The following is a 14,883-nucleotide window of genomic DNA, read 5'->3' on the forward strand; positions in this document are numbered from 1 at the left end:
GGCACGTGGGATCCTCCCGGACCGGGGCACGAACCCGTGACCCCTGCATCGGCAGGCGGACTTTCAACCGCTGCGCCACCAGGGAAGCCCTATGCAGCCACTCTTTTTCCACGTGACTCTGTAATTTCTCCCACTAAAGGGGTAAAGTATAGTTTCTTGCCCCCTTGACTTTGAAAACTGTCCTGTTTGTCACACGGGTATGGCCATGTGATTTACTGGATTGATACATGCATTCTCAATGGGAAGAATAGCACCCCCAAAGAGGTAAAAATTGGTTTGGGGGTTGGTGGTGAAAAACTTAGATATTGTGAGAGTTTATAGCCTTCTAAGGTGCCATAGTACATAAACAGATATGCGATATATCTATGGAATTAAAATTTCTCTGGGGGGGGCACTTCCCTGGTGGCACAGTGGTTAAGAATCTGCCTGCCGATGCAGGGGACACGGGTTTGAGCCCTGCTCCAGGAAGATCCCACATGTCGTGGAGCAACTAAGCCCGTGTGCCACAACTACTGAGCCTGCACTCTAGAGCCCACGAGCCACAACTACTGAGCCCGGGTGCCACAACTACTGAAGCCTGTGCGCCTAGAGCCCGTGCTCCGTAACAAGAGAAGCCACCGCAATGAGAGACCCACACACTGCAACGAAGAGTAGCCCCCGTTTGCCACAACTAGAGAAAGCCCAAGCACAGTAACAAAGACCCGATGTAGCCAAATAAATAAATTAATTAATTAAATAAATTTAAAAAAAAGTTTCCCTGGGGGGTAGCCATTAGGGCAACACAAACCAAAACCAATGGGATACCACTTCATACCCATTAAGATGTCTGAAATAAAACACAGGTAACAGGTATTGGTGAGGAAGTGGAGAAATTGGGACCCTCATACACTGCTGGTGGGAATGTAAACTAGTGAAGTTTTTCTTTTTGAAAACAGTCTGGCAGCTCCTCAAAAAGTTAAACATAGAGTTACTATATGACCCAGCAATTCCACTCCTAGGTATTTAACAAAGAGAAATGAGAACATGTTCACATGAAAACTTGTACATGAATGTTCATAGAGCATTATTCATAGTAGCCAAAAAATGGAAATACCCTAAATGTCCATCAACTGATGAATGATAAACAAAATGTGATATTCACATAGTGGAATATTATTCAGCCATAAGAAGAAATAAAATACTGATACGTGCTACAACGTGGATGAACCTTGAAAACACTAAGTGAAATAAGCCAGACACAAAGGGACAAATAATGTATAATTCCACTTACATGAGATCCTAGAGTTGAATTCATAAAAGAGACAGAAAGTAGAGTACAGTGGTGGTTGCCAGGGGCTGGGGGAGGAGGGAACAGAGAGTTAGTGTTTAATGGGTATTGAGTTTTAGTTTGAGGAGATGAAAAAGTTCTGGAGATGGATGGTGGTGACGGCTGCACAGCAATGTGAATAAACATAATGCCAATCAATTGTGCGCTTAACAATGGCGAAAATGGTAAATTTTTTTTTTTTTTTTTTCTCGGTACGCGGGCCTCTCACTGTTGTGGCCTCTCCTGCTGCGGAGCACAGGCTCCGGACGCGCAGGCTCAGCGGCCATGGCTCACGGGCCCAGCCACTCCGTGGCATGTGGGATCTTCCCGGATCGGGGCACGAACCCGTGTCGCCTGCATCGGCAGGCGGACTTCTCAACCACTGCGCCACCAGGGAAGCCCCTAAAATGGTAAGTTTTATGTTATGTATATTTTAGCACAATAAAAAGACAAAAAATTAAAAATAATTCCATGGGGAGGGGAGGCAATTGAGAAAAAAAATATCTAAAAAGGCTGCTTAGGGGATCAATAATGAAAAAAGGTTGAGGACGACTGTGCCAGCAGAATGAGGCAGAAGTGACAGTGTGCCAGTTTTAAGCCCAGGCCTTAGGAGGCCTGCCTTATGTGTTTCCGCTCGCTCTCTCATGCCCCTGCCACAGCTGCGAGAAGAGCACGCATGGGACAGCTTACTGTCTAAGGGAGGTGACAGATGTGTGAGCTAGACCCGCACCCAGACTTGCAGCCTTAAGCACAGCCCAGCCAGCCTAGATCAGCCAACCTCCAGCCTACTAGCAGCACATGAGTGAGCCCACTGGAGACCGGCAGGGCCGAACCCCAGCTGCCTGCCCCTCTGTGAGAGTAAATGCCTGCATCGGCAGGCGGACTCTCAACCACTGCGCCACCAGGGAAGCCCTCTTCAGAGATTCTGAGAGCTGTTCTTATCCATGACTCCTCTTTCTGTACTAAAGGACAATTTGCCATTTTAGTTATCCTTGTCCCTCACCTAGAAATAGCTTGAGATCTTGGAATCATTTAGCCAAAGCTCTGTCTATGGTTCTATGCGGAATATTTGCTGTGTGATCTTTGGCAAGTCTTCATACTACAGTCTTAAAAAATATGCTTTCACAAAACTGACATGAAAATGCAGGACTGTGCATCACACAAGTATGTGAGGATGTTTACTTGCTCTGCACCCCCTGCCCATGACATAGCAATGCAGCTTATGTGAACTCCAAAGCTGCCACTGGGTGCTGGGCTACCTCACATCAGCCGTTTGCTCCTCGATTCATAAGCGTTCTTACAACAACAAGGGCTATGACCTACAGCCTTATTTCCATGTTTAAACAAACCCATGTTGAAGACTGGCATGAGCAGCAATGCGTTATCTGCTACGGCTTGTAAATGACGGACTTTAATGTACAATGATTACCACTTCACGTGGAGTGGAGGTAAGACCATGACTCAGATTACACTGATAACACTCATTACCTCAGACTTGCATACACGTTCTACCGTGGCAAGAGATCACACTACATCAGTATAATTCAGGCTTCCTCTGAGTTCAGGAGGAGGGTGGGCAGGAGGGAGACTTTTGTTTCGGAATGCTTTTAGGGAGTGCTGCTTACATCCGTGGACGGCAGACGTAGGACCTCAATTCTCTAAAAGAAAGCTCAGACTGAAATACGTGCTCAAGAAGGATATTTTAAAAATTTATGGAGGGACTTGCCTGGCGGTGCAGTGGTTAAGACTCCAGGCTTCCACTGCAGGGGGCATGGGATCGACCCCTGGTTGGGGAACTAAGATCTGCATGCTGTGTGGTGTGGCCAAGAAAAAAATTTATGGGTTATATATTCACGGCTGGTTAACACAGGAAAAAACGTTGAATTATACCTAACTTTTGAGACTGGCATCATTACAGCATAGTAATTATCTCCTACACACCATTCCAGAATACTGGGGTGGGTGAGCCAATTCACCACGGCAATCCCTATGTCTTGATATATTGGCTCATTTTCCAAAAAGAAGGACCAAATTATACTAAGATTTTGATAGAGCAGTCTTGCGACAACAACTCTTGCGCACACACAACAGATATACACACACGACACATACAGACAACACATAATGTGACAAAAGATAATGCTTAAGAGAAGGAAAGTGAAAGATACGGAACATTCTGGGGAGATCCTCTGCCCCTCCCATCCTCAACTGCAGTGACTTTGACCTTCTCCCCTGCCCCACTTTCTGGGCCACAACCTTCATCAACTCATTTCCTGTCCCAAAGATTAGAGCACAGATGAGGCTCAAGGAAGGGAGGAGGAAGAAGTGGGAGGGAAAACGGGTGGGGGAATAAGAGGATAAAAGTCACGGGAGTTAGGGTGTCTCCTGTGTCCTCCTGGGCCCTGCCCTGCATTCCCTCCCTCCCTTCTCTGAGGCCCAAGTCCTCACCTTTGAAAAGAGGCTGAAGCATCCCAGGCGGCTCACGATGCAGTAAACTTCAGGGAGACGCTTTCCTTTGCCACCAGGCTTTTTGGAGTGAAACACAAGGAAATCGTGAGTGTTACCAATCTCAGGGGAGGAAAGACCCCACATGTTTTTAACATGGTGCCTATTGTTCCCATACGCCATGGCTTTTGAAAATCAGTGAGGTAAGCAGTTGCCAATATACCCCGTCTTATAGGTGAAAGCACTTCTGGTTACGTAGACATATTTTTTAATTCTCCCAAAGGGACCAAATCAAGAGTGTTGTGCACAAAGCAGGTGCTCAATATGGCCTATAGGACCATAAGATAAAGAATCTTAACTTGTTTACCCATATCACTGTAATTCCTCTCAAGGAAATTATTTATTCTTTATCATTATTATAATAATTCGGAATGAGAAATCATTTCTGAAAATCCGTTTTGGAAACTGACTTTTAATTTTCAAAACAAAAAAGGAAAACAGTCTCAACACTTAAACTCTAAAGTAATTATATCAACAAAATTTATTATCCCACTTAACTTTTTCGATTATTATCCATGTTTTTTATTCACTAACTACTACACAGCCACTATGTGCCATGCATTATTCTTGACTATATTAGCCTATTTATAAAAAGACTAAAATATACTCTGGGTGGAAAATGATTTGCCGCTACAGAAGACCGTCCCCAAAATGGGCCTCAAAAAGACCAGTTCTTAAATGTTTTGGCATAATCATTTCATTGAAATAAGTTTCTGACTTTTAAAGGTTAATGTTCTGAAGGAGACACTTAAATTATTTGTGTCATAAACAATAAAGCCATCCTTCTTCTGCCCTAACAACTATTATGAATGTTCTCTGTAAGCTCTCGAAGTCTGTTTAGCACACTTTATTAGGAAGGACATTTGGCTTGAGGAGACAAAGGTCATTTATTTGGCAGGGAAAACAATGGAGAAAGTATTTTCTTTCCGAAGGATATAGACAATGTTCCCGTCTACCAGTAAGACTCACGTGGACCCCCAAATATTCCTCCCTGTTTTTAACTGCCCCGGTGAACTTGCTACACCTCCTGTCCCTTCTCGTGCGGCACATGGTGAATGAGCCCTCAGGAAGCCAGCGCCAGCTCTGCACAGAGCTCTTGCTGCCTGAGAGCAGGACGTACTGACCAGCAGTCTTCGGCAGTAACCGAACCTCCTGCTCCCATCTTCTCCAGTTAAGACAAACGAGAATGTTTCACTGTGGTTGGGAAAACGAAAGTGCGTTACAAAGCAAAACAAAACCAGTCACGTCGCGTAGAGCAACCAGGGGACATTCTGGAGGAGGCTGTCAAGAAGGGCTGCTCGCTGTCTGGCTTGTCCATCTTTGGGCTGGGGCTCCGGTCACCTACAGCTTTGGAGTCTGTGTCAGGGACAGGGAGATCTAAAGTGTCGCTGCGTCCTGAGAGGAAGTGAGGAATTTTCTTTTCACCCTGAGCCCTCATGTAATCCTATCAGCTGGGCCATCCCACTGCATGCACGCAGCAGTCGTTATCTGAGCCCGGGAGTGAGGTGGCATCTGCTGATCTAGGGACGTGCCTCGGCGAGGGAGCACTGGAAGAGTAGGACACTTCTGTGTCCCTCTCGGAACTGTCCCTTGCGCGGCTCTCCTAGGCACTGTCTGTGCGGGCCAGCCCGAGGCCTGGACCGTCCCTAAAGACTGCTGGGCCAACTTCAAGGAACTCAGTATCCCTCAAACACTTAGGATTTGGAGCCTCTGAGTTTGGTCAGTTACTGAAACATCTGATAAAAAAATACTGGTATCCAACAACATGGATTAAAGCAGAAATGTAAACTTATCACAATCCAAGTAACAGCTGGATGGGCTACTGAAGAAATGTTTCCAGAGCACTGGACAAGTATTAGTGACAGGCAATGTTTTCCTAGGCTATGAATTACCTTACTGCCCATCACGTCAGCTTATGAAACACATTCCCAGGTGAAGCGGGAGGTCTGGGAATCTGCATACTTAGCAGGGTGATTCTTGTCTTCAGGCAAGTTTTAAAAACACCTGTGGAGGAAATTGCTACACTCGGGCCCACCAGGATCACTTAACAGGAGGACCGACTTATGGGGTCTACCATCTATGACCCCCTCTAGTTCTTGCTTTAGTCTTTGCAGGAGGGGAGGGGGATGCCAGCACATACCTGGTAAACTGCTGGACAGGAGTCCAGTCCTTGGCGTCAGGGAAACAGAATTGGGGGATAGCCTTCAGCTGGTCCTCAGCTTCTCTCATGAACTTGAAAGACCTTTCCAGCTGCAGGGAGAAGGGCGAGAGAAGATTGGAGAATAAACCCCAGCGCTGGAGAGTGAGGCAGATGCTTGGCAAGAGCACATCTCCCACCTTCCTGAAGTCGGGACTGCCACCTTAATCTCCACTTTGAGGAGGGTTTGCAGCTCAGTCTGCTTGGGGCTTTTATCCCCAGGGCAGTTCCAACTATAATCTTATGGGGGAAGTGAGGAGAAAAAAAAGTGTGCTTTAGAGAAATGTTCTCTATGCAGAACATTCTGGAATGTAAGTATTTTAACCAATAAGGAAACACTATCATAGCAATCCCTTCCAAACCAGAGACTCATGAATCTGCAAGGCAGAGCCTCAAATCCAGTCTTCTGACCTCTGGGCCCAGGCAAATGCGCCCCTCCTTGATCTAGGCAAAGACGTTTTACAACACTTTTTAGTGACTACATCCAGCTAAATTATATCATATGGTGAAATTTAACTCATTTCAGGAAGTCTTTGAATGTCAGAACTAACGGAAACCTAGACATCATCCAGCCTGACCTTCTTATTTTAGAGATAAGAAAATAAGCCCCGGGAAGTTAAGTGATTTGTCCATGATCACACAGCTAGTATGGAATCTAGTAAAGAATCAAAATGATCTTAATCTCTAGCCTGTCTGTCTTTCTCTCTCTCTCTGATTTATGTGACATATCACAGACTGGATGAATATCATCTCATTTCAAAACAGGATGAATCAATAAAGTCTGATTTAGAGATGATATTTAAAGCCATGAGTCTGCTTGTTCTGTGTCTGAACAGGTTATCTGTGCTAAAAAAAAAGCATCCCATTCTGGGGAATCTGTTGGACAGCAACGCACATGCAGTTAACCATACTGTACTGTACACCTGGAGACGTTGGGACGGTGAATTTTATGTTATGTGTGTTTTTTTGTCTCAATTGAAAAACAAAGGCACTCTAGGTATAAGTTTGGGTTACAAAAAGGAATAGTTTATAATTAGCACAGTTAGCTTATAAATTGGTACTTGTAACGTGTTGGGAAGAATTGTTGGCTTTTGTTGTGTTGTTGATGATAGGTTTACACTTGTTAAATTTCCTTTATAAACAGGTAAAGAAAAATAAATTATGCTAAAATTATCTTCAGTCATTTGAAATATCAGATATTTGAAGTGAGTGCAGTGTGAATTTCTAACGTTACGAAATTGTAATGTCTAACCTAAATTCTTACTATAATATTTTCCACAACTTCTTATTTTGTTTCTCATAGTTTGCCATTGGCCTCCACCTTAAACCGGGCTGGCAGAGAGTTTCTGACTTCTGCAGGCCAACAGTACCTTTGACTCCTTCACAGAGGATCTACAAGCCTTCCCAAGGCCATGAAACGTCCGAGAAAAGAGGTCTCTGAAGGGAGCATCCAAAGGAATAGAGCACCAGGCTGACGCCTTTCAATTTGAAAGCCCACTTCTAGTATGATTCCCCTCAGGCTAGATCAAATTTAACTAAAGCTGCTACTACTATTAACGGTTGAGACAACTACCAATGAGTGAAACACAGTCACCATATGTAGACCGAAAGCCAGTCATTAATTGTCCTTTAGTTTTTCTTCTTCAGAATAAATAGTCACTCTCTCTTTTCTGTATAATTGTTCTCTCTTCTATCCATGACTCAGAGGATTCCAAATGGTCCTGGAACAGTCTTTGAGTTGATAATTCACTAGCTCAGACTGTTGCCAAAGCAATAATTTTTTATTACCCTTGGACAGTCTTGCAGAGAAGCAAATACCAGCTGGGTGTAGTTGTTGGAAGGGGTCGTTAATCATCACAGAGTGAAGGACCCCAAACTATAAATAATACAAAAGGAAGGAACAATGACATTTCTCCACAGCGGAAAGAGCATTAGAGAACTGAAGCGTAGGCCTTGCAGGGAAATGAGTTCTAGCGCTTTTCAACGTGGCCCAGTCACCATTTGGATGCACCCACCCTCAGACCACATGAACGATACCCATAAATATGTGTATATACACATGGGCTTACACACACTGTCATCAGCGTATGAGTTATCAACCCGTACGTGCACATACATGCTCTTACACGCACAGGAGCACATTTACAGGAAGTGGCACACAGAGATCTCTCTTACAAATACAACCAATCGCAGATGGCTGGAAGACAGCCTGACCTCCATGAGTTGTCATAAAGATAACTGCAAGATATCAAGCATTTTAATGGAATACGGCAGGCATGATCTCTAGTGTGCAAATATGAAGTGTAAACCTTGATTAAAGTGGCTATAGGGGTGGAGGATAAAACTCACGAAAAAGAGTTAAAAGTGAGGAGGCAGAAAGAGAAAAGGGGCCTCTGACAGAGGGAGCAAGTGAAGGAAAGGAGATATAAAGTAGCCTGGCGTGCAAAAATGCATATAAAGGATGATCAGCGTAACATTAAAAATATATATCTAAAGAAATACTGGCCGCAAGATACATTTCCAACAGAAAGAGATTGGTTAAATAGATTAGGGTAGGGGCTTCCCTGGTGGCACAGTGGTTAAGAATCCACCTGCCAATGCAGGGGACACGGGTTCGAGCCCTGGTCTGGGAAGATCCCACGTACCGCGGAGCAACTAAGCCCGTGCGCCACAACTACTGAGACTGAGCTCTAGAGCCCGTGAGCCACAACTACTGAGCCCATAAGCCACAACTACTGAAGCCCTTGTGCCCAGAGCCTGTGCTCCGCAACAAGAGAAGCCACTGCAATGAGAAGCCCGCGCACTGCAATGAAGAGTAGCCCCCACTCGCCACAACTAGAGAAAGCCCGCGCGCAGCAACGAAGGCCCAATGCAACCAAAAATAAATAAATAAATAAATTTATTTAAAAAAAAATAGATTAGGGTATACCCACATAACGCAGCATTATGTAATTTCAAAAATGCTGTTTTAGAATTTGTATTAAATATGTTTATAAACAATGACAGGTTTATAAAACATGGCACGGAAATTACACAATGTATGATCTCAGTTTTGTGAGAAAATTGTACTATGAGGAAAAACTGGAAGAAGACACAATAAAATGCTAACAGTGATGATCTCTGTGGAATTAGAGATGACTTTTTTCTTTATACATTTCTGGATTAGTCTCCCTTTCAACAGTGACTATGCAACTTTCCACTCAAAAAAAGTTTTAATGTGATGTCTAGGAGTCTGGAGATTCCATGTTGGAAACTCAAGCATTCAATAGTTAGGTTGATTCATTAATCCATTCACAAATTAACGCTTTCATTCCTGGAACACTGGTTAAGCATTGCTATATGTATAACATTGTGCTACGTCCCAAAGGAAGTAAATAAAATAATAGGACAGTCCTTCATGCATTGGTGCCAGTGTGGTTCTCAACTAAATATGGGCACACCCACAGCACTGGCGCTTTCAGAGCATCATCCCTGGAGCTCAGATAGAGGAAGTGGAATAAGTGCCAGTGTGGAGGGCTGGTGCCTGTGGTTTATTTCAGTTATACATATTTCCATCCTAAACTCCAAGCAGAGGACTTGATTGCTGTGCTGGAACCCAGGACAGAAGGCAGGCTGGCCCGAGAAAGGAGGAGAGGGACAGCTGGAACCTAGGTCTTGGTAGATGCTGGGATTATACTTGGGTGGTGGCAGCAAAGGGAGGCCCTGACGGGACTAGGACATGAGCGCCCTCCCCTGTTCCTGTCTCCGGGCACCTGCACTGTATGAACGGTACAGAGACTGTCACATTGTACCTCGTGAGTCTTTGTAGGCTTATCTCATGCCCTCCTATCACAGTGTAAGCTCCTTGAGGACAGGAAACACATTTTGCTCATCTTTGTAACGCCCTGGGGCCAAGCAGAAAACAGCTTGAAGGTAAAAGGGTCTCAGTAAATCCTGGCTGAACTGAATTAGAATGTGGTGGAAGCTCTTTATTACTGATGTCAAAGGCTAAGAATAATTTATATATTCTAGGCCATGTCATTTTCGGCTTTATTGAGCGCCGTTTCATTTTAGGAGCCATGATTTAATATATGGTAAAGCCACATCCACATAGCCATGACCCATGTGAGAACAGAACAGGATTCTCGTGCATACACACATACAGAGGCACACAGGGCACGTAGGGGTGTGTAGCATGGACACAAACATGACACTCCTTAGGGAGAGTTGTGCGGTTGATGGAAAGAAGCTTCTAGGACAGGTTGGGAAGAGACGTGGCTGGATAAGGAGATGGGGAGGATGAAGAGGATAGTACAGTCAGCACAGTGACCACAGGAAGGGGGTAAGTATTTCTGTCCCTGCTTTGAGTGCTGACTCTCACACCTCCTCGGACCTTGCAAATTCTCCAGCAGCAGTTTTTTTTCATTTGATATACCTTAATTAGGACCCATTTTTGAAATTCTAGACACTGGATGTTCCTTGGGCTACTGTACCTCCCTGAAACCGTGAGTCCCAATAAGATTTTATCAAGAATGCTGCAGTCCCTGGCAGGCCGCAGACGCCTGGCCCACCCTGTACCTTCAGAGGGAACTGCTGGGTGAGTTCGGGCACATAGGCAGCCCCAGCCTGCTTCTTGTGCAAAGACACGACCACAAAGTACTCGAAGAGCTGCCTCTCCTGGTACTCGATGAGCTCCCGGTCCAGTGATGGGTATCGTGGAGCCTGCTTCAGGCGTGACTTCACATTGACCAGGCGCTGGCTGTGGGCTGGAGAGGGAGGAGACAGAGATAGAGATAGAGAGAGAGAGAGAGAGAGAGAGAGAGAGAGAGAGAGAGAGAGAGAGAGAGAGAAAGAGAGAGAGGGAGGGAGGGAGGGAGGGAGAGAACGCCTGAAAATTACTCACTCCCAATGTGGAATTGCACAGGGCTGCAACACGTTGTGTAATTCCTAGCTCAAAGAACTTTTTCTAATCCTAAAAGAGTGTTCCCACATTTAACAAATTAGTACAAAGCTCTTTATTTGGGATTCTTGCCAGAGTTCTAGTTGGAGCAACACCCGCCGGGCCACCAGGCTAATCGGGGTGCAGGAGCCTGGAATGTGGGATCTGCTGTCTGGACTTGGGGCAGCGGCTTGAGTGACCCTTGGGTTCCTCTGTCAGATGGGGTGGGGACTCCTCCCTTCACTCACTTCCTTCAGCTTTCAGTTTGGGGGATGTGACAAAATCCAGACCCTAGAGCTTTTGGAGTTGGGAGCTTTGAAAATATTCCGTGTGGCTCAACTGGCAGAGACCTGACTACCTCAGGACCCCCATCTGCCTTCTCTCCGGCCACCATTCTGTGCAATGGAAGTGTCTGGCTTCGTTCCAGAGGTGGGAGCAGGTGGGCGCTGGAGGCAAATGAGGCAGGGCCACTGAGCAGACGGGTCCCCACACCTCACTGAGCAGCCCTGGACTATGGCTTTCTTTGGCTTCCCCCTAGGGGCTGAAAAGTTGTGGAAAACTCACTAAAGCCTAGACTGAGATCACCAAATTTAGATCCACAGGGACCAATAATTTCAGCGACTTCATTTGACAGATGAGGAACTAGAGGCCCTGGATCTCAAGTGATTTCCTCCAGATCACAGAGCCATTTTAACAGGAGTAGGGCAAGAGCCCCAGGTCTCTGGAGTCCCAGGCCAGCACACTGTACCTTACACAGGTGTGAAAAACACCTATGACATAACGGAAAGGCACAGGAACGGGGTGTCACTGCAGTGGTAGCCACCCTGGAGCTCTAGAACTGAGCTGTAGGCTCAGGGACCGAACAGGCCCCCTCTGCCCAGGCTCAGACTTTCACGACTTGCCCAACAAGCTCGTGCAAGGCCACTGTGTCCCGTCCCTCACACCGAACAGGAAGGGCTACCTTCGCAGCTTCCCAGTCACCTGCACGCACCCTGCACAGCAACTGCTCTTCTCACCTTTCAGCTTCTCCTCGGTGTCACTGTCAGACTCACTGTTCTCATCTGTCACTAGACAAAAAACAACAACAAAAGGAAGAAAGTTGCAAGTGTGGGTTTTTCTAATGCAGGAAACTTTTTATAAGTGGTAGCACAAATCCAAGACTTCTAGTTCAGAGGGGCTGTTTTCTTTTTGTCTATTTAAATGTAATGAACAAACTATGTCTTTGTCCAACTGCATGTGTTTCCAAATTAATTTGGCTTTAGTTCAGATGGTACCTATATAAATACTGCAAAAGATACTGGCCCCTTTAATGTATATTAAGCAAAGAAGGTTGCTCCCATGGTGAGGTCAAAGCATGCAGCCCTAGGCTGACTTGATGGATACACAGGGAGACAGGATGGTGGGGGACATTTCCAAAGCCCCCAACTTGTTCTCCTCCTTGCCGAGTCAACCCCAAACAACAGGAAGCCACTTCTAGGAAGATTCCGTTTTCAGATTCTTGGGGGAGAAGGGATGGTGGTGGGGCCCTACCTTTTCCTGAGTTGCTCTCCGTGGACTGGGACAGCCTCTTCACCCGTTTCTTTCCTCTCCGGGCCTCATAAATGGCATTGATTCGCAACACCAGCTGCCAGACGCGGGGAGAAGAAAAGCCAGTGTGAGCAGTCTCCTCCCCGTGGCAGCTGGGATTCCTTCGCTGCCCATTCTCTTTTAGCAGGGTGGCGGGCCAGGGAAAGGGGGTGGGGGGAGACATTTCCCACTGGCCCGCCAGCGTCTTTCAGCCATTCCTCTGGGCCACAAAGAAGCATGACTGTCAAGAACACTAAAGGACGCTGCCAGCCTCACGGAGGTACGGGCGGGTGTCTGAATATGCTAACGCAGCCAGCTGAGACACAGAGGGAGACGATTTCATTGGCTAAATGGTGTGACGGCTGCTCCCCCTCCGATAGGGCAATGTCACTGTGGTTTGGGAAGGAGCTTTTGCCCCCAAAGCAAAACAAGGAAAGAAAGAGACAGAAAAAAAAATGTTCCCAGGCTGCGCCCCTTTCATGGGCACCACGCCAAAGAGTGTCTGAGCAGCAGGAAAGGGGCAGGGATCGCGGCGGCTCTTGAGCCCGAGCTCAGGACTGCAGGGAGGAGTGCCGTGTGCCGGGCACACTGTCCTTCCTGCAGAGGACACACTGGCCGCGGACTTGCTGAGGCCTTTCATGACCTCTCTGGCGCTCAGAAGCCGAGCTGCTCAGCACACACCTTAGTAAGCAGCACATCCTCCAGACTGACTATAGCAGAACCGTCTGGTGATTGAGGCCCTGGGTCACCTCCCCTCAGACTTTATGGCATCACCTGCAATTTTCAAGAGAAGAAGCTTCCTGGACTTCCCTGGTGGCACATTGGTTAAGAATCCGCCTGCCAACGCAGGGGACACGGGTTCGAGCCCTGGTCTGGGAAGATCCCACATGCCGTGGAGCAACTAAGCCCGTGCACCACAACTACTGAGCCTGTGCTCTAGAGCCCGTGAGCCACAACCACTGAAGCCCGTGCACCTAGAGCCCGTGCTCCGCAACAAAAGAAGCCACAGCAATGAGAAGGCCGCGCATCGCAACGAAGAGTAGCCCCCGCTCGCCGCAACTACAGAAAGCCTGCGCGCAGCAACGAAGACCCAAGGCAGCCAAAAATAAATTAAAAAAAAAAGAGTATAAGCTTCCTGGGTTGCATCTGGTTGGAGAAAGGGAAGTCTACCCATGCATAATCGACACAAACCAACTAGTGACTTTAAAGGGGAGCTGTCTGTAAGTTGCTGCCTTGAAAAGTTTAAGATTCTTTCATACATTGGGAAGAACAGGAGGGGATGTGCTATGGTAAATTGGGTGATGGGTACCCGTCAGGGACAGTTGCCAATACCCACCTCTGCCCTCTACTCCTCGGATCCCCTCCCTAAAGTAGTTCACCAGCTCCTCTCTACAAGCACTGGCCCACCAGAGAGAAGCGTGGCTTATTCTCAAGGTCTCCTTGTGGCCGGCTTGGGTTCCGTCCCCCCAGCTCTGCAGACTCTTACTGACACTGCCCTGCCGTAGCCTCGGACATCTGCGCCCTCTGGCTCCTGATGGGCAGCCCAGCCCTGGCCTTGCCAGCTCTTTGTGTGAACTCCGCTTCCCTAACCATGAACCTGACCCGAATGAAGCCTCTGCCTTCACCCCCAAATCCCTGCCACGTGGCAGCTCTTTATATTTGCTCTCACGAACCAGCCATCTCGAGAGCTCACACCCCTGAATTGGCCTTCTCTTCTTTTCCCACATGTTCTAACTAGTGGGTTGTAACACTAACCCCATTTCCCATGGAAGAAGACACCGTATCAACAGTATTATTCACAACGACCAAGAAGTGAAAACAACCCAAATGTCAACTGATGGATGAATGGATAAACACAATGTAGTATGTACATACAATGGAATATTATTCAGCCTTAAAAAGGAAGGAGATTCTGACACATGCTCCAACATGAATGAACCTTGAGGATGTCATGCCAAGTGAAATAAGTCACAAAAGGACAAATATTGTATGACACCACTTACACGAGGTACCTAGAGTAGTCGAATTCATAGAGACAGAAAGTAGCATGGTGGTTGCCAGGGGCTGGGGGGAGGGGGGAATGGGGAGTAAGTGATTAATAGGTGCAGCGTTTCAGTTTGGGGAGGTGAAAAAGTTCTGGAGATGGATGATGGTGACAGTTGCAGAGCAATGTGAATGTACTTAAGCCGCTGAACTATACATTTAAAAATGGTTAAAACAGTACGTTTTATGTTATGTATATTTTATCACGATTTAAAAAATACAGGTAAATAAACAAATGAGTTGCTAGGTCAAAGTGTTTTTGGAGAGAAGGAAATTTTTTTGCGGTACACGGGCCTCTCACTGCTGTGGCCTCTCCCGTTGCGGAGCACGGGCTCCAGACGCGCAGGC

General features: G+C 46.6%; 1 protein-coding gene across 3 annotated transcripts in view; it reads right to left on the minus strand.

Moving 5' to 3' along the window:
* Positions 1–14,883, minus strand: part of DENND2A (DENN domain containing 2A) — an 80,809-nt gene that overhangs the window by 5,610 nt on the left and 60,316 nt on the right. For all 3 annotated transcript variants that reach the window (XM_028489667.1, XM_028489666.1, XM_055084792.1), the window contains 6 exons: positions 12,457–12,550; positions 11,943–11,993; positions 10,566–10,753; positions 5,952–6,061; positions 4,936–5,005; positions 3,755–3,832 (listed from right to left, as the gene is read on the minus strand). In XM_028489667.1, the coding sequence (XP_028345468.1) occupies positions 3,755–3,832; positions 4,936–5,005; positions 5,952–6,061; positions 10,566–10,753; positions 11,943–11,993; positions 12,457–12,550 (591 nt within the window). The remainder of the gene's footprint in view (positions 1–3,754; positions 3,833–4,935; positions 5,006–5,951; positions 6,062–10,565; positions 10,754–11,942; positions 11,994–12,456; positions 12,551–14,883) is intronic.

This window comes from Physeter macrocephalus, chromosome 5, assembly GCF_002837175.3.
Source record: "Physeter macrocephalus isolate SW-GA chromosome 5, ASM283717v5, whole genome shotgun sequence".
NCBI classification, from domain to species: Eukaryota; Metazoa; Chordata; class Mammalia; order Artiodactyla; family Physeteridae; genus Physeter; species Physeter macrocephalus.